The sequence below is a fragment of the Lepidochelys kempii genome, chromosome 7 (assembly GCF_965140285.1).
Source record: "Lepidochelys kempii isolate rLepKem1 chromosome 7, rLepKem1.hap1, whole genome shotgun sequence".
NCBI lineage: Eukaryota > Metazoa > Chordata > Testudines > Cheloniidae > Lepidochelys > Lepidochelys kempii.
Genome location: NC_136386.1, coordinates 31,028,689 through 31,050,553, shown reverse-complemented (window position 1 = coordinate 31,050,553; position 21,865 = coordinate 31,028,689). Strand labels below are relative to the sequence as shown.

The 21,865-nt window shown below is 56.3% G+C and overlaps 2 protein-coding genes across 7 annotated transcripts; one reads left to right on the top strand and one right to left on the bottom strand.

Moving 5' to 3' along the window:
- The first annotated feature begins 1,721 nt into the window (after positions 1 to 1,721).
- Positions 1,722 to 15,699, top strand: FERMT3 (FERM domain containing kindlin 3). The gene is made up of 15 exons (XM_073351760.1): positions 1,722 to 2,158; positions 3,302 to 3,469; positions 4,889 to 5,122; positions 5,660 to 5,785; positions 6,039 to 6,207; positions 7,355 to 7,457; positions 7,775 to 7,882; positions 8,469 to 8,603; positions 8,742 to 8,791; positions 9,051 to 9,175; positions 9,757 to 9,863; positions 10,178 to 10,393; positions 10,798 to 10,922; positions 11,228 to 11,369; positions 14,673 to 15,699. Exons 2-15 carry the CDS (start codon positions 3,310 to 3,312, stop codon positions 14,850 to 14,852), a joined length of 1,980 nt encoding a protein of 659 aa, XP_073207861.1. The 5' UTR covers positions 1,722 to 2,158; positions 3,302 to 3,309; the 3' UTR covers positions 14,853 to 15,699.
- TRPT1 (tRNA phosphotransferase 1) lies at positions 14,213 to 21,852 on the bottom strand. Of its 6 annotated transcripts, none has more exons than XM_073351767.1 (7): positions 19,407 to 21,852; positions 18,504 to 18,718; positions 17,116 to 17,285; positions 16,597 to 16,774; positions 16,321 to 16,377; positions 15,994 to 16,104; positions 14,213 to 15,460 (listed from the first exon to the last, which is right to left on the bottom strand). In XM_073351767.1, the coding sequence occupies exons 2-7, from the start codon at positions 18,709 to 18,711 to the stop codon at positions 15,438 to 15,440; spliced, it is 747 nt and encodes a 248-aa protein (XP_073207868.1). In that variant the 5' UTR covers positions 18,712 to 18,718; positions 19,407 to 21,852; the 3' UTR covers positions 14,213 to 15,437. The 6 variants fall into 6 exon arrangements, with proteins under 6 accessions (XP_073207868.1, XP_073207871.1, XP_073207870.1 ...); XM_073351770.2 differs by lacking the exon at positions 19,407 to 21,852 and adding an exon at positions 19,125 to 19,351 and having other exon boundaries at positions 16,597 to 16,771; positions 18,637 to 18,718; XM_073351769.2 differs by lacking the exon at positions 19,407 to 21,852 and adding an exon at positions 19,125 to 19,350 and having other exon boundaries at positions 18,637 to 18,718.
- Between the last annotated feature and the right edge of the window lie 13 nt (positions 21,853 to 21,865).

Below are 21,865 nucleotides of genomic sequence, written 5' to 3'. Positions count from 1 at the left end.
CTGGCCTGTAGCCTTTAAGCTCATGAACAGATAGAGACCAGAGTCTGTACTACTGTTGTGAGAGCAGGATTTCTGGGTTCTTTCCTGGAATCCCTGTCTTGAGGGGACTGGTTGCTGTGAAGATCCTACACAGGAGAGATGACAAACACCCTGGTAACAGGGCTCACTCTGCAAGGGGAGTATTAAGCTGCCCCTAGGGGCTACCCTGCCCCAGCCTGTTGCCCTACAGGATCCCCTCCCCTGTCATGCACTTTATGACATTGCAGGGGGTGACATGGGCTGGGGGGGGATATTGCTGTGCCTCATACTCCCCACTAGCAGAGGGAGCTGTAGCATTGGGTGTATTTCCTTCCTACCTTAAAAAGGCAGAACTCTGTAGCCCCAGTGCAGCGAGTGGGCTGATTCTCCTGCCAGCCCATCCTAGCTGCAAGGTGCACCTACCCTCTTCCCTGGGGGACCTTAGCAGCTGCATCCCCATCCCCCTTCCCCAGAGGCTGTGCCTGAACGGAACTTCCGCTGCTATAAATACAGCACCCACAGAGGCAGGAAGGGGGCTCTACCGCAGAACAGGAACTAGCAATGTGACGCAGGCTTAGCTGTTCAGATCCCAGTGTGATGCACCAAAATGGTCTCTAAAATGATGTGCGCTATTCCTCTGCATTTGGCCTGGCCAAATCTGCACCTCTCTCCTTACAGGAGGGTTTAGGACAGGCAGGTGCAAATTAAATACCTCTTTGATCCCCCAACCCAGCTCAAACTTCCCCCTCTCTAGCTTATCCCATCAGCTTCCCCCAACTTCAAGTGTGGTCTGACATGCCCCCTCTTTCCACGCAGCCAGTCCCATTCCCCTCTCCTGCTCAGATACACCCACTCAGCTCTGTGTTCAGCAGGGGCCTGGTTGTTAACTGGGATCAAGGCTTTTTTTTTTTTTTTTCCCCCCTCCCTCTCCCAGAGTTGTGCTGATGGACTGCACTGGCTGGCAGTCTTATGCTGACAAGCCAAGCTTTGAGGATTGCACTTCACTTTAGGAGGAGAGGGGTCAGTTAGAGCAGAACTGGGAGTCAGGACTCCTGGGGCTCCATTCTTAGGAGTGGGGTCCAATGGCTTAGAGAAGAGTTGGGACTGCACCATTCTCTGCCAAAACATGTGACCTAGGGAAAATTAGGGAAGCAAGACACCTGTGTTCTGTGGTAGGAGAAGTGATAAGTGCCCTAGCACGCCAAACACAGTTGCAACATAGAGCTGGATGCTTCTCAACAGTTTCCCAACTTCCAGTGGCCAACAGTGGTGTGGGAACATAAGAACTGCAAAACCAAATCAGCCCAGTGAATCAGTCTTCCCACCAGTGCTTCCTGCTTCAGAGGAAGGTTCAAGTCACCCTGCTGTCCTGCCTGCAGGACACATTCCCCCACTGAACACCTGTCAGCATTCTGCTCCCATTCATTTCCCTCATATGTTCTTGCCACCTGCTTGATTAGCCCCCGAATGAACTGAAATCCTTCCTGAACCTTTGGCCTGTAATGGAATCATGTGGCCCTGAGTTCCACTGCCTAACTGTGTTTTCACTAGGTGCTGCTCAGTGGGGCGGAGGAAAATTTGTAGGGAGGCTCCCTTTTCCCTTTGTGCTCCAATAGCTGCTCTCTGTCCTTCTGTGGTTTAATAAAGGGATGCCCCCCCCTGGGGCCAGGCACTGTAGCCCCCCCCCCCGGCTTGAGCTAGGGTGCCCTGTTGTGCTGGGTGCTACACAAACCATAACTCAGATCAGGGCCCCTGTGGTACTAGGCGCTTCAAATACAAAGCGCGAGAGAGTCCCTACTGGGAAGGGCGTACACACTGCTCACAGCAGTGTGGCTGTGTTACTCTAAAGCAATCCCAGGGACTCGGCAGGTGCCTGAGCTGCCATTGGGCCCTGCTGCAAAGGACTTCCTACCCAAGACAAACACAATGCAGAGCCCTGGAGCTGTTGAGCAAACAGTGCTCAGCGGCTGAGAGGAAGTGAAGTGTGAGGGGGAGGGAAACGCCCAGGGCTAGAGCAACGGGCTGGACTGATTTGACAGGAGGCACGCTGGCAAGGGAGACAGAGCCCAGGCTGGATCCCTATCCGTGCTAGATGAGCTAACAGCTCCGGGAGCTTCGGACAGAGCCCACACCGGGATCGGTAAGGGGCTGGCTGCGCGGTGGTGGCTGGGGGTGGCAGGTTCCGCTTTACAGTGTCGTGGCAGGTCCCACTCCATCTGTCCTGCCCCACCAATTTGCCACGTGCCCTTATGCACAATCTTTCACTGAAGTGGAAGAGGGGACCCAATTTTGGATGGAGGTTGAGGATGGGCTGCATGGAGGTGTGATCTAGTTAGATGCATGGCACTTCCTACCAAGCTATAGGAGAATTCCTCCTGGGCAGCTGAAAGGATGTGGGGGGGCTGTCCCTGGGGCCAGGCTTCACTCTTCGTATGCCTGGTTCTATACCCTACTTCCGGGGCTCCTGGCATTTACCGAGCTGCTGATCTGTATTAGCCCTTGTGGTCTTCAGCTGTGAGCTAGGGCTCAGGGGTAAACTGTGATTGTATATCAACCTGGGGGATGGAGAGTCAGGATCCCTGGGTTCTGTCCCCAGCTCTGGTTGGGGAGTGAGAACTATTGAGTTGGGAAGGATTGGTGGTGTGTCCCCCGACCCACTATGGTCAGCAATGGGCCCAGGAGTCCTGATTCACAGCCCTCCCTGCTCTAACCCACTTGACCCCATTTCCCTCCCAGTGTTGGGGATAGAACCCGTGAGTCCTGACCCTGGCTCTCTGGTCTGGTCAGCTGTTTGCAGGACAGACTTCCAGGGGCCCACCCAGCACCACCTCTCTCCTGCTGGGACTGGGATTCCCTGGCTCCCATCTCGCCTGTGATCCTGTGCCCTGCAGCCCCTGAACACAACACTGGGCCAGCCTAGCGCTGCTGTATGGGAGCAGTGGTCCAGCTATTTCTGCCTCCACCCTATGCTTTGGGGGAAGGCAAATCCTCTCCCTCCCTGCAATGGGCAGGGGCGGGAAGTGTCCCTTGCTGAACTGTGAAGTCGTTCTCACCCCTCCATCCCCTTGTACCACCCCAGCGCTACTGACCTACAGAGCGGGAAAGGGACAAGCTGCCCCCCCCAACCCTTGTTACGCTGACAATTGAAGCTGGGGATAGAACCCAGGAGTCCTGACTGCCAGCCCCCTAGTCTAACCCCCTAGACCCTGCTCCCTTTCCAGAGGAGCGCACAGAACTCCGGTGTCCTGTCTCCCTCCTGACCCTTGCACTGCACTCGTTCCAGGGCTCGCCATGGCTGGGCTGAAGACAGCGAGCGGGGATTACATCGATGCCTCCTGGGAGCTGAGAGTGGCTGTGGAGGAGCTGGGGCCCGAGGCTGAGCCCCTCACCCTGCGAGTCACCGGGGATGTACACATTGGGGGCATCATGCTGCAGATTGTGGATAAGATCAGTGAGTGTGGGGTCCCCCCTGCTGCTGTGGGTTACATGGAGGGGTGTCCTCTTCCATCCCCTCCCCACTTTACACACTTCTCCCCACAATGGGTGAGCCCCTGCGTGGATGGTGGGGTTCTGTCCCTTTAATTTCCCTGCTGCACTTCCCCCTCTAGTAGCCAGTAGATGCTGGATTCCCAGCATCACGCATCTTAGCATCAGAGGGGGTTCCCCAACCCTTTACCCTAGGGCACCTCAAATTCCCTCTCCTCCCCCCCCCCAGCCCAGAGCTGGGAACGGAACCCAGGAGTCCTCTCCCAGCCCCCTGCTCTAACCTCTAGACCCCCACTTCCTGCTGTTCCTGCCAGTCTCTCACATGATGCAGGCTGAGTCATGGCCCTGATGCAGGGAAGCGACTCCCAATCGCCCAGTTCCACCCTCAGTTCCTGTCTCTCCCCTCCTACTCTGTGCAAGATTGGGGTCTGGCTGGAGCACTGCCTCCTACCCCCTTGATTACCCCAGAATTGCCCTCTGTGTCAGGGAAACAAGCACCTGCCATCTGTGGGCATGGGGGCTACCCAGGGGGTGGGCCAACCCTGGAACGCCTGTCTGGGCTCTAATCTGCCCAGTTGTCTGTTCTTTAGGTGTTAGTGATCCATTGGTCAGTCCCACATGTCCCCCTCCATCCATCTGTCTGTCCCCAAGTGCTTCCCTCTGTCCTGTACTCCCCTACAGTGTTTGTCCACATCTCCCTACTCCCCTCGGTACCAGCGAGGGAGGGGCCTGGGGCCTGGTGGGAGGGGGCACCCAGGGACCAATGCAACAGGAAGTGTCTCTTTATCTGCCCAGGACACGAGGTGGGCCTGTGCCATGTCTTCCTGTGGCCAGGCTATGTGGTATGGGGACCTTCCCCTGGCAGTGCCAGATAGCAGCTGTAGCTGCTGCTGGAGACTGTGAGGCCCATACCCTGGATGGAGGCTGATAAGGGGCCAGCTAGCCAGAGCCTATGGCTATAAATAGCCTTCAGGGCTCGGGAGTCTATTCCTGGCTCTGGTGGGGTGGGGTGGGGGGTTAGTGGCTTAGAGAAAGGTGGGCTGGGAATTGGGACACCTGGGTTCTCTCCCAACTCCAGGAAGAGAATGGGGCCTAGTGGTTAGCATGGGGAAGCCAGGACCCTGCCCCAGTAGCCATGGCTCTGGTTTAGAAGTCTGTAGTTGTATTGCGTGTGGGTGGCTTGCGCAGTTCAGCTCCTGGGGTTGCAGCATCTTCCTTATACTGGGAGCTACCTCCTCTATCCCACCCTGAGGCGGCACTGGCTACATCTCAGCGCTGGGCGAGGGGTCCCTCCATTAACAGCCCCCATGCCCCATGCCAGAGGTGGCTGCATCTCAGTGCCAGACAAGGGGTCCCTGTGCAAACTACTGTGCTCTGCCCCCAGAGGTGAAGCAGAACTGGTCAGACCATGCACTCTGGTGGGAGCAGAAGAAACTCTGGCTGCTCAAGACCAACTGGACCCTGGATAAGTACGGGCTGCAGGCAGATGCCCGTCTCCGGTACACACCTCAGCACAAGCCTGTGCGGCTGCAGCTGCCCAACCGGCGGATGATCCGCGTCCACGCCAGCTTCTCTGAGCCCGTCTTCCGTGCTGTGGCTGGCATCTGCCGGGTGCTGAGTGAGTGCCCGGGTGGGGATGGGGCATAGACGGGCCAGGGTGGAGAAGGATGCTGGGGGTAGACATCGAGGGTGAATATCAGGGAGGGGCAGGAGTTGTGGAGGAGGGAAAGGCAAAGGGTGCAGAGGGGTAGGGGGTTTGGAGGTGTGGGGCAGGGGACAGTGCTTAAAGTGGTCTGGAAAAAGTGCATGGGGAGTCATGACAAATTAGTGACATCACATCTACCTAGCACCTGGGGCTCTTCTCCCCTGGCTGCCCCTTCCCAGGTGGGGAGTAGGAGCATAGATGGGCCAGTGTCTGGGGTGAGGAGGTGACCCAGGGAGCGGTAAGGGGAGGAGCAGGGGTCGGGGAGGTGTGCAGGGGGGCACAAAGGGGTGAGGGGAGCAAAAGTAGGGAGAAAAGCCTGGGTGGGCTCGGGGAGGAGGGATGGGGCTTTTGGGGGAGAGGGGCAGGGGGCCCAGACAGATGGAATAAGGGGAAGATGGGGGAAGGCCCCCTTACTGGGGAGCTCCCTCACCCCATGTCCCCTCCCCTCAGGTATCCGGCATGCCGAGGAGCTGTCACTGCTGCGGGCGCCTGAGGAGAAGGACAAGAAGAAGCGGAAGGGGCCGGTGCTGGGGACAGAGGATGATTTTGACCTCAGCGGGGTGGTGCTGCCAGCCAGTGAGTGCGGGCGAAGGGGGTGGGCAGGGGCATGTGAGTGTGCTTCCCTGCGAGTGCTGGGGTGAGCGTGTGTGTGAGTGAGTGCATGTGAGAGCACCCCTGTGTGCTTGTGCCAGAAGGTACGTGCACTAGTGAGCACAAGCAGTGGTGTGAGAGCCTGCCCTACTGTGTGTGCACCTGGCAGCGGGCATCTGCCTGGGCCCCGCTAACCCCCCCCTTGTGCACAGAGCAGAAGCCCTCCCTTTCCCTGCAGGCGCGGAGCAGCAGCCGTTCCGGGGGATGCCGGCCCATTTCTCGGACAGCCCCACCACCGAGGCCTGTTACCGGATGCTGTCAGTGAGCTGGACTGGCCTGAGCCCCGAGCACGTGCTGAAGATGCCTCGGCCCAGCAACCTCATGGAGAAGGCCCAGATCAACAGCCGGTGAGAGGAGAGAGGGGGGCTGCAGGCTGGGCTTGAGGGGCACCGGGAGAGCTGCGGCTGCTGGCTCTATGCCTGGGGGCAGCACCACAGCTGGGTCCCATCATGGATTTCCAGGGCAATCTGTACCCCCGTCACCTCTAGCGGCGCCCGGGCAGGCCGGGCCATGGAGTTAGGATGAGTCCCGCGACTCCAGCACATCTAGGCGGGGCCCTGGACTCCAGACTCCCATGTCTCTCTATATCTCCCCAGAGGTTCCTCTGCGTTGATTGCCCTGAAGCGACCCAGTGCAGCCTGTTCAGAGCAAGCCAGTGTTTACCAGTCCCCTGGGACCCAGCGTCGTAGCATCCTTAGCGCAGCACGGAAAGCCAGGCTCAGCCTGGAGTCCATGCTGGCAGCCACCTGCCCCGTTCCCTAGGCTCCTGCCAGTCTCCCCTGTTTTCTGGCTGGGGTCTCACTCCTAGACCAGGGTGGAGTGTTACCCTTAGTATCCAAGAGTGAGCCCTCCCTCCCCCATCGCTGCTGAGCCCTTGGGGGCACCCCACGGTGGGCAGGCCTTCCGTCCTTACGGCGACAGGGCACGGGGAGAGCCAACCCTGACTTGCCTTATGAGTGCTCTATGGGCAGCCCAGTTCCTAGCCCAGGCCTGACTGGCAGAGCTTCCCGCAACCCCTGCCGGGGGATGCAGCTTCTACCCACATGGGAGTGGTTCCATCAGCTGAGCTCTCCCCAGCTGTGGTGGCCAAAGCCCTTCCATGCTGGGATCAGAGCATCTGCACGAGGGTTCACGCTCTGCGGCGACGCTGCCCTCTCCCTCCCCAGCCCACAGAGCTCTGCCGGGCTAAGTGTGGGCCAGGCTGAAGCCGCCTCCTGTCCCCTGATCTCCAGCTGCCTGGTGCTGGTCACACATGTTCAGCCTCCCTTGGCTGGCCAGCGGGGGTCTCAGTGTCGCTTCAGGGCTCCCTGCCTAGGGACAGTTCTTGATGGTGCATTCCCACCCCCAGATAGAGACCTGCAGCCATCTCATCTACCCTGCCCTAGAGAGGAAGGTGTAACCCCTTCCCACCCAGGGGGTGGCAATCCCAAGTGGGTGGGGAAACTGAGTCACACCTGTTCTTACTAATATGACAATTCCCGTGTTCCCCTCCAGGTGGCTGAGCTCCTCGCGGTCACTGATGCAGCAGGACGTGCGGGAGAACGAGCAGCTCTGGCTGCGGTTCAAATATTACAGCTTCTTTGACCTGGAGCCCAAGGTGGGACCCCTGTGTGCCTCCCTCCCCTCCAACCCTTCTCCCCTGGGGTCTCCTGTCCATCCTTCACTCCCCAAATATAGCCAGCCTGTCCTGGCTACTCCAACCCCTATCACACCCCATCATCTCTCCCCAGACTTTCCCTTCCCCCCTCAAACCTACACTGACTTCTTGGATCTGGAGCCCAGGACCCCTCCTTCCCTCCACCCCAACCCAACTCTCCTCCAGACCCCTGTTCCACCCCCTCCCCGCTCCTCCCCCTTAATTTCCCCCATTGACTCCCTAACCCCCACCCACCTTTCCTGTCCCCCATGCTGCAGTACGACGCAGTGCGCATCACCCAGCTGTACGAGCAGGCACGCTGGGCCGTGCTGCTGGAGGAGACCGAAAGCACCGAGGAGGAGATGATGGTCTTCGCTGCGCTGCAGGTACTGGACCTCCGCCCCCCACCCCCAGCTAGGCCAGGATCCACCTCCGCCTGCTGGGCTGGAATCCACCCCCACCTACCAGGGATTCCCCCACAGCCATCCCCTTCCCTCCCTCACATGAAGCACTCGCAACTGGCCAGGATCCATCCCCTCCCCGGCCATGGAACACCCCCGCCTACCCCACAATCAGGCTGGGATCTACCTTCCCTAGTGCTCACCCAGTGGGGCCAGGAGTAACCATCCCTGGAGCCCTCCCACCCGCCTGGGCTGGGATCCATCTGCCCCCCCCTTTGTCCCCCAAGCACTCCCACCTAGTAGGGATCTAGCCCCTCCCCGCTACAGAGTACCCTTACCCAATATATTTCCACATCCCACCCCCAGCTGGGCTGGGGTCTGTCTTCCCCAGAGCTCACCCAGTGGGGCCAGGACTAACTACGTCTGGAGCTCTCCCACCCAGGTGAACAAGGATCCATCCTGCCAGGTCAAGCCAGTGGCCAATCCCATGTGGGGGCTATCTGGGTGGGTGGGGCGGTGAAGATCTCCCTCCCCTTCCTCCCCAACTAACCGGCCTCCCCCTGCCCTCCAGTATCACATCAACAAGCTCTCACTGAGTGCTGACCCCACGGAGCCAGCCGGGGAGCAAGGCCTGGATGACCTGGACTCAGCCCTGTCCAACCTCCAGGTCAAGCTGGAGGGGGGGACATCAACCTCGGACATGCTGGTAAGGGGCGGATGTGAGGGGCACCAGCAGCGCTGTGGGGGGATCCAGGGTTGGAATATCAGGAGGTGGCAGGATTGAGGGGCATCGGGGGGCCGGACTGGAGTAGCAGGGGGTGACTGTGTCTTGATCTCCTGACAGGAAAATCTCACCACCATCCCTGAGCTGAAGGATTATCTCCGGATATTCAGGTGAGCTTCAGACTCTCATCCTCACTTTGGGGGTGGGGGCTGAGAGTCAGGATTCCTGGGTTCTACCCCTGCTCTGGGAGCAACGTGGGGTCTAGTGCTCACAGTGCCAATAACATGCCTGACCCCATCCCCCAAGCTATCCTGTTGCACCCATCCCATGTCACAGCTCAGGGCCCTAGGGGGACTGTGTGTATCTCCCACATCTGGGGAGTGTCCAACTGTGCCCCCTCCACCTTGGCATTGATGCCCCCCTCCACAGGCCCCGCAAGCTGACGCTGAAGGGCTACAAGCAGTACTGGGTAATGTTCAAAGAGACCTCCATCTCCTACTACAAGAGCCGTGAGGAGGCCCTGGGTGAGCCCGTACAGCAGCTCAGTCTCAAGGGTGAGTACGGTATCCCCTCTCCCTGGCATCTCTTCTCCCCACATCCTCCCAGATCAGACAGATGGGCTCATCCAGCCCGCTGTGTCCCAGCTCGCACAAAGTCTGCTGCTTCAGAGAACTGAACATAAGCCTTCCCTCAACACTGAGCTCCCCTCACCAGGCAATGCTGGGCGGGATTCCCATCATGTATATTCCAACTGCAGCATGAAGGTGTCTTGCTGTCCGCGCTCAGGGTGCAGGGGAATCCCTTTCACATCCTCTCTGTTCCAACCTCCTGGGCCCTTTGCACGCCAGTAGCAGGGACTTCCACAGTTAACTGAAAGTAAAAGGACAGGATTTTCTTTGCTGGCCCCTGCCATTCACAGCCAGTCAATGGTCTCTGGCATCAACTAACAGCCAGATCTAATCTCCCTGAAGCCTTGGCCTCCTTAAAACTCGTGTGGCAAGTAGTTCCATAGGTCAACACAGAGGCGAAAGATTGTCCCCCAGCCCCATGGGATTTTGAGGTATTTTTGCAGACACAATAAAGCATTTTAATTACCAATTATGCTGCATTCCACTCCCCCTGCCACCAATTTCAGGCTGTGAGGTGGTACCGGATGTCAACGTCTCAAGCCAAAAGTTCTGCATCAAACTGCTGGTGCCCTCTCCGGAGGGGATGAGCGAGGTGTACCTGCGCTGTGAGGACGTAAGTTGTGGGACAGCAGTGGGATCAGACTGTGGGGTGGGTTATACCCTAGGGACTCACACTGGGGGATGCATTTGGGTTGTACCATGTAGGAAGAGAGTTGTGGGGAGTGAAAGGGCAGTGGGATTACAACATAAAAGGTGGGCTGCAGTGGGGCTATAAATTGGTGGGTGAATGGGATTATCTTCTAGAAAGGGGCTGCAGGGTCTGGCTACTAAGATGCATTGCAGCGGTGGTCCCAGCTGGGGGTCTTTAGTGCCTCCCCCTCCTTTAACTCCCTCCCTTCCCTTCCTCCTCCTCCTCCCCCCCTGCAGGAGCAGCAGTATGCCCGCTGGATGGCAGGGTGCCGGCTGGCAGCCAAAGGCCGAACCATGGCAGACAGCACGTATCAGTCTGAGGTGCAGAATATCCTGTCCTTCCTGCAGCTGCAGAGAGCCAGTCCTGACGCGCCCGTGGCCCCCGATGCCGAGGCCATAGGCACCCAGTGGCTGGTGTCCCCGCGCTACCAGAAGAAATTCAAGCCCAAACAAGTAGGTGGGGGTTGGGGCAGCAACCCCTACTGAGCTCCATGTCCCACTCCCTGAAGCACAGCACCCCTGGCCCCAGGATGGAGTCAACACTGACTGCAAGAGGAGATGCCCCCTGTAGCACAGCTCCCCCTAGTGCTGCACTTGGGTAATGGGGCCAGGACTGCAAGTGCAGAGCACCCCTACTGAGCCCCCCACCCTGCTCCTTGCAGCACAGTGCCCTGCACTGAGCCCCCCGCCCTGCCCTGCCCCCTACAGCACAGCACCCCCAGCTGCTGCACTTGGGTAATGGGGCCAGCAATGACTGTGATGGGAGCACACCCCCCAACCTCCCAGGAGGTCTCCCATCCAAGCAGTGATCAGGCCTGGAACACACTGGAACACTGACCCATGTCTCCTGCCCACAGTTAACCCCGCGCATCCTGGAGGCCCATCAGAATGTGGCCCAGCTCTCACTCACCGAGGCCAAGATGAGGTTTATCCAGGCCTGGCAATCACTGCCTGATTTCGGCATCTCCTACTTTGTGGTCAGGTGAGGCACCCCTCCCCACAGAGCCAAGGGTAGAACCCAGGAGTCCTGACCCCCCCCCACCCCGCTCTAACCACTGGACCCCCCTTCACACTTCTACAGAGTCAGGGATAGAACCCAGAAGTCCCGAAGCCCAGACCTTCCACTCCAGCCCCAACCCATTCAACCTCACTCCTCTCCCCGCTCAGCTAGGGATAGAAACCAGGAATCCTGACCCCCAGCCCCTCCTGCTCCAATCCATTGACTGCCACCCCCAAACTGCAATACAACCCAGGAGTCCTGACCCCCAGCCCCTCCATGCTCCACAGGTTCAAGGGCAGTAGGAAGGATGAGATCCTGGGCATCGCCAATAATCGTCTGATCCGAATTGACCTGGGCGTGGGAGACATGGTGAAAACCTGGCGGTATAGCAACATGCGCCAGTGGAATGTCAACTGGGACATCCGTCAGGTCAGTGCAGGGAAGGGGTTGCTGGGGCCTATAAAGAGCAATGCCAAGCCATTATGGAGTCTGGCACAGGGAGAGGGGGTGTAGGGGAATGCCCTAGGAGACACGATTGTATTGGGTCTTCTCCTCTCCAGTGCCCATGCATGGTGGAGATGGGCTCCAGGACTCCTGGAGTCTCTTGCCTGGCTCTAGGAGGCAAGTGGGGTCTACAGAATCACAGAAATGTAGGGCTGGAAGGGACCTTGAGAGGTCGCCAAGTCCTGCCCACTGCGCTGAGGCAGGACTAATAAACCGCCACCATTCCTACAAGTGTTTGTTGAACCTGTTCTTAAAAACCTCCAGTGATGAGGATTCCACAACCTCCCTTGGAAGCCTGTCACAGAGCTTATCTACCCTTAGTCAGAAAGTTTTTCCCTAATGTCTGACCTGAGTCTCCCTTGCTGAAGATTAAGGACGACTTCTTATCCTGCCTTCAGGGGCCATGGAGAACAATTAATCCCCATTCTCTTTATAGCAGCCCTTAACATATTGGAAAACTGTTAGCAGGTCCCCTCAGTCTTTTCTCATAACTAAACAAGCCCAGTGTTTTTAACCTTCCCTCCTAGATCAGGGTTTCTAAACCTTTTATCATTTTTGTAGCTCTGCTCTGGACTCTCTCCAATTTGTTCCCATCTTTCCTGAAATGTGGTGCCCAGAACTGGGCACAGTACTGCAGCCAAGGCCTCCCCCGTGCCAAGCAGAGAAGGACAGTTATTTCCCATATCTTACATGCAACACTCTTGCACCACCCCAGAATAATATTAACCATTTCTGCAGCTGCTGACACTCACGTTCAGTTTGTGAGCCACTGTAATCCTTGCATCCTTTTCAGCAACATTGCCACGTAATCAGTTCTTTCTCATTTTGTAATTGTGCATTTGGTTTTTTTTTTCTGAAGAGTAGTACGTTGCACTTGCCTTTATTGAATTTCATCTTGTTGATTTCAGACCAATTTCTCTAACTTGTCAAGGTGATTTTTAATTCTAAGCTTGTCCTCCAAAGTACTTGCAATCCCTCCCAGTTTGGTGTCATCTGCAAATTTTATAAGCATATTCTCCACTCTATTATCCAAGTCATTAATGAACATATTGAATAGTACTGGAGCCAGGACTGAACCCTGGAGGGCCCCACTAGATACATCCTCCCAGTTCAACTGTGAATGATTGATAACTACTCTGAGGACAGTCTTTCAACCAGTTGTGTACCCACCTTATAGTAATTTTATTTAGACCACATTTCCCTAGTTTGCTTATGAGTGTGTCATGTGGGACTATGGCCCATCTACTAGGCCAGTAATCCTGTCCACAAAGGAAATCAAGTGAGTTTGGCATGATTTGTTCTTGACAAATCCATTCTGGCTATTTCTTCTAACCCTATTATCTTGTAACTGATTCTAAGAATATAAGAACTGCCCTACTAGGTCAAGCCCTAATCTATCTTGCCCAGTATCCTGGGCAACAGTGGCCCATATCAGAGCTTCAGCCAGAGTGTACAGAACACGGGAGGCATGGAGTGATCCACCTGGCTAGTGGCGATCAGAGGTTTAGGGTCACCCCAAGCATGAGGTTATGTCCTTGGTCATATTGGCAAATAGTCATTGATGGACCTATCCAGCACTAACTTATCCAGTTCTTTTTGGAACCCAGTTATACTTTTGCCCATCACAAGATCCCATAGCAATGACTTCCACAGGTTAGTTGTGGATTGTGTGAAAAAGAACTTCCTCTTGTTTGTATTAAATCTGCTGCCTATTAATTTCATCCAGCGACCCCTGGTTTTTGTATTGTGGAAAAAGGTAAATAACGCTTTCCTATTCCCTTTTTCCATACCATTCATGATTTTATAGACCTTTATCTCTCACACACCCTTAGTTGTCTCTTTTCTAAGCTGAGCAGCCCTAATCTTTAGTCTTTCCTTGTATGGAAGCCATTCCATACCCTTAATCATCACACCAGACTGGTGAGCCATGACTTCTCTTCACAAAAGCTATATTGACTCTTCCTCAATAAAGTGTATTTATCTCTGTGTCTGATAATTGGGCTCTTTTCTACAGTTTCTACCAATTTGCCTGGTACTGAAGTTAGGTTTACTGGCCTGTAATTGCCAGGATTGCCTCTGGAGCCTTTTTAAAAATTTGCTATTTCATTAGCTATCCTCTAGTCATCTGCTACAGAGGCTTATTTCAGCAATAGGTTAAATACTACAGTTCTGCAATTTCATATCTGACTTCCTTCAAACTTTTGGGTGAAGACCATCTGGTCCTGGTGACTTAGTATTGTTTAGTTTTAGTAATATGTGCCAAAACCACCTCTATTGACACATCTATGTGGGACGATACTTCCGATTAGTCACCCAAAAAGAATAGCTCTGATATGGGTACCTCCCCTATATCTTCTGTTGCAAAGACCCATGCAAAAAATCCATTTAGCTTCTCTGTGATTGCCTTGTCTTCTTTGAGTGCTTCTTTAACACCTTGGTTGTCTAGTGGCCCCACTGATTGTCTGACATGCTTCCTGCTTCTGATGTACTTAAGAAAATTCTTATTGTTAGTTTTTGCATCTTTAGCAAGTTAGTTCTCAAATTCTTTTTTGGCCTGTCTTATGACACTTGTACATTTTACTTGCCAGAGTTTGTGCCCCTTCTTATTTTCCTCATTAGAATTTGACTTCCACATTTTAAAGGAAAGGAGAACTTGTGGCACTTTAGAGACTAACAAATTTATTTGAGCATCTGATGAAGTGAGCTGTAGATCACAAAAGCTTATGCTCAGATAAATTTGTTAGTCCCTAAGGTGCCACAAGTCCTCCTTTTCTTTTGCGAATACAGACTAACATGGCTGCTACTCTGAAACCTGACATTTTAAAGGGTGACTTTTCCTCTCCAATACGCTGTTGCTTAGCCATGTCTCTTTTGGTTTGGGGTATACATTTAGTCTGAGCCTCTATTATGGTATTTTTAAGTAGTCTCCATGCTGACTGCAGGCCGCACTGTACCCCCGTGACTGTTCTTTTTAATTTCCATCTAACAAACATCCTCATTCTTGTGTTGTTTCCCTTTTTAAAGTTAAATGTAACTCCTCTACAACCTTCTTAATTTTACATGCCAGCTATCTGGTTCCATTTTGGTTAAGGTGGAGTCCATCCTCCCCCGGTACAGGCTACTTCTTCCCCAAAAGGTTCCCCAGTTTCTAACAACACTAAAAAGTGGGAGCCAGGACTCCTGTGTTCTCTTCCCCAACCAGCCCCTCACTACTGTCCTCTCTCCCAGGTGGCGATTGAGTTTGATGAGCACATCAATGTGGCATTCAGCTGTGTGTCGGCCAGGTGCAATATCGTGCACGAGTACATCGGGGGGTACATCTTCCTGTCCACCCGCTCCACCGACAAGGGCCGGGGCCTCGATGAGGAGCTTTTCTACAAGCTGACAGGGGGCCACGAGGCCCTGTGAGCACTCAGCACTGTTCCTATCCCCTGCTGGGTACCAGGGGGCAGCAGGGACCAACATTGGCCCCGCCAACAGGGAGGGAGCAGCCCTCACCCACCCATCCCAACCACCTATCCCCAACATACCCACCCAACACAGTCCCCTACCCCCATTCCCTCCTACCCACAACACAGCCCACCAATCCCTACACACACATTCCCAAGCCACTCCCCCCATGCTCCACAACCCCAGTCTCCACTTTTCCATACACACTCAGCTAACCAACCCAGCCAGCCCAACACTTGCTACTCCTCAAACACCACCCCACAATGGCCTACACAACCCCAGCCCAAGCCACCCCTTGATCCACCCATCCCTTCTCGTGCTCCCTGCCACCCCAGCACTCCTGCATGTGCTCTATGGGAGGGGGAATACAGGTCCCCAGCCAGCACGCCTTACCCCAGCGGTGGGCGCGGGGAAGCAAGGCAAGCAAATCCAGAAGAGAGATGGTTAAAGAGCCTGCAGCAGATGGAACAATAGGGATTTTATTTTACACTGCTCTCTCCTGCCTGATTCTCCTCCATGCCATGGCCCTGGACCCTGTGAGAGTCACTCGAGGGGTAGCAAACGCCCTGAAAGAGAGAAGGATTCAGAAATGGGTTGGCAGAATTTGGCTTTCCTGAACCTGCCTGCCCTTGCCAACTATGCCAGGGAATAACAGGACCCTCCACCCTCCATCGGCTCATGGGCACTTCTCTGCCACTCCCTGGGAACAGATCAAAACCAGAGCTACTTGGATTCTGCCACGAGCTGCCAGCCGGGCACGTCAACTGGGACTGCAAACACAGAGTAATAAACCAAGCTCTCACCATGTCGAGCAGGTCCGTGACTCTGTGGAAGGGTTCTACAGTGACTCCCCGGACTCCAGGGTTCTATCCCCAGCGTGGGAAGGGGAGTGGAAATTAGTGGGTTAGAGCAGAGGTAGTGGGAGCCAGGACCGCTAGGTCCTCCGCCCCACTTGCAATATGACCTTGGACAAGTCCCTTCCCCTCTTTCTAGTGGGTGGGGGTAATGGAGAGGTCTATACTGTCCCACCCCCAGTGCCAAGCCATCCCCTCTTTTTTCCCCCCAAGAAGGTAGGAGGCAGGGTGGGAGAGACCCTTACTGTCAGGCCGGAGCTGCAGGACTCTCTGGAAGTACTGGGGAGGCAAGAGGCCTTCAGCATCACCCGGTGTGAGGATGACACCATTAGCTGAGCGATAGAACTGGATCCCATCTGCATGGGGAAGCAATGCACAGGCACAGGGCCATTGGAACCAGGACATCTGGGTTCTATCCTCCACTCAGGGTGGGGACTGGGATTGAGTGGTTAGAGGATGGGGCTGGGAGCCAGGATTCCTGGGTTCTGCTGCTGAGAAGGTGCCTCAGTTGGAAGGGCTGAGGAACCTTCTTTGTTTCCACCGGAGACTGCCCTCCCTGTCCCCTTACTCACCTGCCAGTGCCTGGGGCCCATCAATCACTATAGCCACATCACAGTCCTGCCTCATCCCTGGGGATCAATAGTCAAAGAGGTGGTCAAAAGCAGGCTATGGGGAGCAACTCCCAGACCCACCCACATCCCCCCCAGCTGACTGTGCTTTGTACACAGAGCCACCAGTGTCCCTCAGGACCACAGCCCTCCACCCCCAAAGAGAGCTCCCCATTACTGCACCAGGGACAGGGGGGCAGGACTCCTAGATTCTCTCCCCATTACAGCATGCACACTCACCGCTGAGGACATGTCCATCCCCGGGCAGCCCAGGTGCTAGGTGGATATGGTTGCGCCCCATGCGGGAAAGGCCCCCTCGGCAGATGGCCGGCCAGTGCCGCAGGTAAGTGCCATGGGCTATGGTCTGGGGTAGGGCTGTGGGCTCCAGCAGTGGGATCAGCTCTAGCTCTGACACCTGCTGGTGAGGGAATGGAGGGATATCACAATGGAGCTTCTGGCCTAGAGTCCCTTTTTGTGCTTTCCTTAGCCCTCATCAGCCTCTCGGCATCCCTCCAGCCCCCATTCTCTTGCCCCTTCTTATGTCCTAGGTGCCCCTGCCCCCCATTCCCTGAAGCAAGGATCTTGTCCTGCCCCCTGACTCCTCCTAATCCTGGGAGAGTGATTATCCTGCTCTGACCCATCCCCCGCACTCTGGGCCCCAGGTTGTAGGATTTCCCCTGCCCGCACCACTCAATTGCCCCCCGCCACTTCCCCAGAAGAGGGATTCCTCTCTGCTGCCCATCACCCCTCCCCCAGCACCTGCAGTGAGTGCCCCTGGTTGGCGCGGATCTGCAAGCGCCCATCACTAGGGTGGGGGCGCAGGGCAAAGCGGCGCTTCTCGTTAGTCTCCACAACGTGTCGCACATCGGCCACAGAGACCCCCCCAAAGCGGGGCAGGCTCAGCAGGGCAGCCACGTCTAGGAACCCATCTGGGGAGGGGAGATAGATGAGATCAGCTAGGCCGAGACCTGCCCCCTCCCCACACCCTGATGGGCTAAACCGAGACCTGTTCCCCTTGCTTGCCCTGCCCCACCCCCAAACCCTGATGGGCTAGGCCGAGGCCTGGCATCCCTACCCCCCTTGTCCTCTCCCATCCTCCATGATAGGCTAGGCAGAGACCTGCCCCCTTCCCACATCCCAACGGGCTAGGCAGAGACCTGTCCCCCTCGCTCACCCTGCCCCATCCCCCCCTCGATGGGCTAGGCCAAGACCTGACCCCCTGGCTTGCCCTGCCCACATTCCAACCCCTTCATTCAACCTGTCACATCCTCCCCATCCCCATAATCAGCGAGGGTTAGACCTGCCCCCTGCATGCCCTACCTCATCCTCCCTCCTTGCACAACACCCCGCCCCCCACCTACACCATTGTTCCTCCAACCAGCAAGGGTGAGATCTGCCCCTCCTCGCATGCCCTGTCCCATTCCCGCACAACTGGCTAGGCCAAGATCTAAACCCCCTTTGCACTCCCAACTAGTGCAGCCGAGACTGACACCCCCTTGCAGCTCCTACTCATCCCTCCAACCTCCACCGGTAAGGCCTAGACCTAACCTGTCCTCACATACTCTAACCTGTCCTCACATGCTCTAACCCATCCCTCCTCTGACTGGCAAGGCCAAGACCTGATCTACCCCATCTCCCACCCCCCTAGACCAACTATGCCAAGATCTGTCTAACTCCATCATCTCCCTATGCAATCCATTGGGGGTGACTGAGGGACAAGACCAGTTTGGCCTCCACATGATGCCCTAACCCTTACCACACCCCTCAGGCTCTCCTCAGATCCAACCCAGGGTACTAAGGGGCTGAAGAACCCAGGTGTCCTGGGGCAGTGCCCATCCATGGGCCCTCCAGCAGAGGGCAGGCCAGTTTATGTCAGCACACCCCTGCCCCCAGTAACCTGTGAGGGGGAACACCCTTTGGAGCAAGGGGCTGGGCTGTTTAGTGCAATGAGTCTGTGGATAGCAGGCCCAGCCTTAGTCCCCTTCTCTGTGCTCTCTCTCCCACCACCTCCCTAGGAGCAGGGAGCACATGCATCAATACCAAGTGCCCCCCATAATGACCCCCTGACCTTTCAGGCCCCAGGGGCAGGTAGGAGAGCCAGGGGCAGCCACAGGCCAGGGATCCCATGTCAGCATGGCGGGTTGTACCTAAGCAGAGGGTCCCCTGTCTCAGTCCTTTCTGCTGGGGTTCAGTAGCTCTCTCTTTATGGGAGAGGTGCTGTTCTGAAGCCTGCCTGCAAGGCCAGGGGGAGCAAATGCATGGGAGTATGGGTGCACTTACCAGCACCCATCTCCAGCCCCAGCTGGGCTGCTCCATGACGCAAAACATAGGACAAGGCTTTGGACAGACGGACATCTGGATTCTGAAAGAGATGGGGGACAGAGAATGGAGGAAGTGGTGAGGGCTCATCCCCGAGGGAACCCCCGCCCCCCCCCCCACACACCACTACCAGCCTCAGTAGAAAGGGCTGAATGAGCCACTGGGAGCTAGGACTCCTGGGTTCTATTTCCGACCTCTGGTAGAGGAGAGAGGTTTAATGGGTTAGAGTAGGGGGGCTGGGAGCCAGGACTCCTGGGTTCTAGTCCCAACTCACCCCTAGAGAGGGGTTCCTGTCAGCTCTTGCCACCCCCACCCAACCACGCCTGAACTGGAGGGGAGAACCCCTGCAAGAAGTCTGGCCATGGAGACAGGTGTCACCAGCTCAGCCAGGGGAGGAGATTGACTGGGGTTTAGAGTCTGGGTCAGGGGAAATCATGACTAGCTCTAACCTGGTCCTGGTGCCTCTTTCGACTCCCAGACTTCCGGCTCCCTCTCCCAGGAGCCCTAGGGAGGGGCTGCTGAGATTCTGCTCCCCCTGGATCCATGCTAGTCGCTCCCACCCTGCTCCTGGGCTCTGTACAGCCTCAGCCTTCCTAGAATGCCTAAAGGCAGTTACCCTGTTCCCAGAGCCCCTGCCCACCAATCCCACTCTCCTGCCCCCTCTCCCCACCAATCCCACTGTCCTGTCTCCCTCCCCCAGGACCCCCTCCCAACCAATCCCACTCTCCCACCAGCAATCTGACTCCCCAGCTCTCTCGCTCCCCTCCTCCTCTGTCTCAGCGCTCCCTTGCCGGGGGCAGTCACCCAGTCCCAGTCCCGACCAGACCAGACTGCCAGTCTCCCAGTAACCACAGCTGCAAACTTGAACTCAACTGCTCCAGCCCCACCCACCAAGCATCATGGGCAAGGTCGTGGCCTGGAGGCCGAGCTTTTGGGCCGCAAAGGCTTCTGGGAGTTGTAGTCTTTCAGGTAGGACTGGTCAGCCGTGGGCACCCAACTAGCCTGGTTTTCCAGCTCCTACATGCCCCAGGGGCACTTGTTGTGGGCGGGGGGAGACTCCCCCTACTGGGCAAAGGTGGAATAATCTGGGGGGGCAGGGGTTCTTGGAAGCAGGGTTCATCCTCCACCGCTGCCTCTGACTGTCTGTCTAGGCCCAGGCCCACCTATCTGAGTCAGACAGGGCGCATGGAGTAATAGCTCTTATTAGACCTACTTCCCAAGCTTTCACAGGGCTCTTCTTCAGGTCACTCTCTCCACCTGCCTGCCTATCCCCATCTATCCATCCGCCCCCTTCCCTCTCTACTCTGGGCTGAGTCCAGACCCTGCAGCAGGCCCAGCACTGCTGCCTGGCCACACATGGTGGCGCCCCAGACCTGCTTTGCAGGCAGCTCCAGCTCTGGCCGCCAGCTGCTGGGTCTCCTGTTTGCAAAGGGGGTTTGAAGGGCCACAGCCCTGCTACAGAAGGAATCGTCCCAGATGCCAGCCCCACCCTAAGCCAGGGCAATGGGAGATGGGGAAGGGCAGGAAAAGAGGGTGTTATGGGGGGTAAATGAGGAAAAAATGGGGTGAAATTAAGAACAGGTAAACTGAGGCTAAGGATGAGGTACCCTACACTGTGCAATCCACTCTCTGGGTAGGAGCTAGGAGTCAGGTCTCCTGGGTTCTATCCTCAGCACGGGGCAGGGAGTGGGGTCTAGGGGTTAAAGTTGAGGTTGGGGGCAGGGGCTGAGGGTAGCTGAGGCCATGACAGCAGCCCCTGGCCAGCAGGAGGTGACTCAGTGAGTCAGACTGGCTTGTGGCAGCACCTTGTGCTCCTAGAGTCACCTTTCACCTCCTTGAAGCACAGAGCCCTTTCCGCAGCACCACCCTCTGATATGGACAGCTGGGGGAGGCCCTGACTCCTGCACCCTTGACCTAGTTCATTCCACCAGCCAAGGCAGTTGCAAAGAATATGATGATGATGATGATAAAGTTTACTATCAGCTCTGGGTAGGGAGGGAATCCTAGTGGTTACAGCAGCGGGGCTGGGCATCAGGATGTGTAGATTCTATTCCTGATTTTACCACCTCACTGTGTGACATCAGGCACATCCATCACCTTATCCGTGCCTCAGTTTCCCCCAGGGTTGGGGCACGGCAGATTAATGCAATTTATGGGGAGAAGGCCAAGAGGACTCAGGACAGATGGGGTTGGTGGGAAGTATCCATCCATAGTCCATGGGCTCCCACAGGGGCGATCCTAGGCTGGGATGGCGTGAGAGAAGGCTGCATCTCAAAGCTTTAGGCGTTCCCTCCACTCAGCTCCGATTATCCAGCTTATTGGCAACTTGAATACAATTAATCATCTGGGATTCCAGGCCTCACCATCAAACTAGCCATTCACCCCTCCTTGAGCCGATTAGGGGCTGAGCTGCCCTCGGGCCGGCCGAGACCAGGATTAATGTCTCCAGGGCCCCTATGGCTGACGCCTCCAGACATGAATGGGATGTCCATAGGTATGCAGGGCCAACCCCATCCACTGCCCAGCTTTGACTGGGGAAAGATCCTGCCCAGATCTAACCACTAGACCCCCACATCCCACTGAGCCCAGGACAGAACCCAGGAATTTTGTCCCCTCTCTACCTGAGGGGTGTGTGTGTGGTCCAGTGGTTAGAACATGGGGTTGGGAGTCAGGACTCCTGGTTTCTCTCCCTGGTTCTGGGAGGGGAGATGGGGCAGAAGCCTCTGTATTATCATCATGAGCGACTAGTACTGTATCCAGCCCTGGGGCAAGAGGGCCGGCTGAGGGGTTGCCGCATAGTTAGACTGGACAATGCAGGCCAGAGAGCTGGGGAACCCAGTGTCCCTCATCCTCCTTAGCATGGGGATGGTGCCCCAGGCCCATCAGAGTCTCCAGGGTGCACCAGCCCCCCTCTGGGGCATGGGGATTCCCCCTAGAGCTCATGTAGCCCTTGGGGAAAGGCCAAGTGCCAGTGCCCCCTAGAGGGGAAAGACCCCCGAATCACACTCCACACTCCCCTGAGCTAGCCAGTCCCTCCCCCACTCTCTCTCTCTCTCTTCAGTTCTGGTGGCAGCTGGCTGAGATCATCCAGATAGGAGGGTATGGGGAGGTGCTGCTGCCTCCTTCCAGGCTGGGCCAGCCCAGTGCATTCTGGTAAATGGGATCATGCCAGAGGCTTAGCACCTGCCAC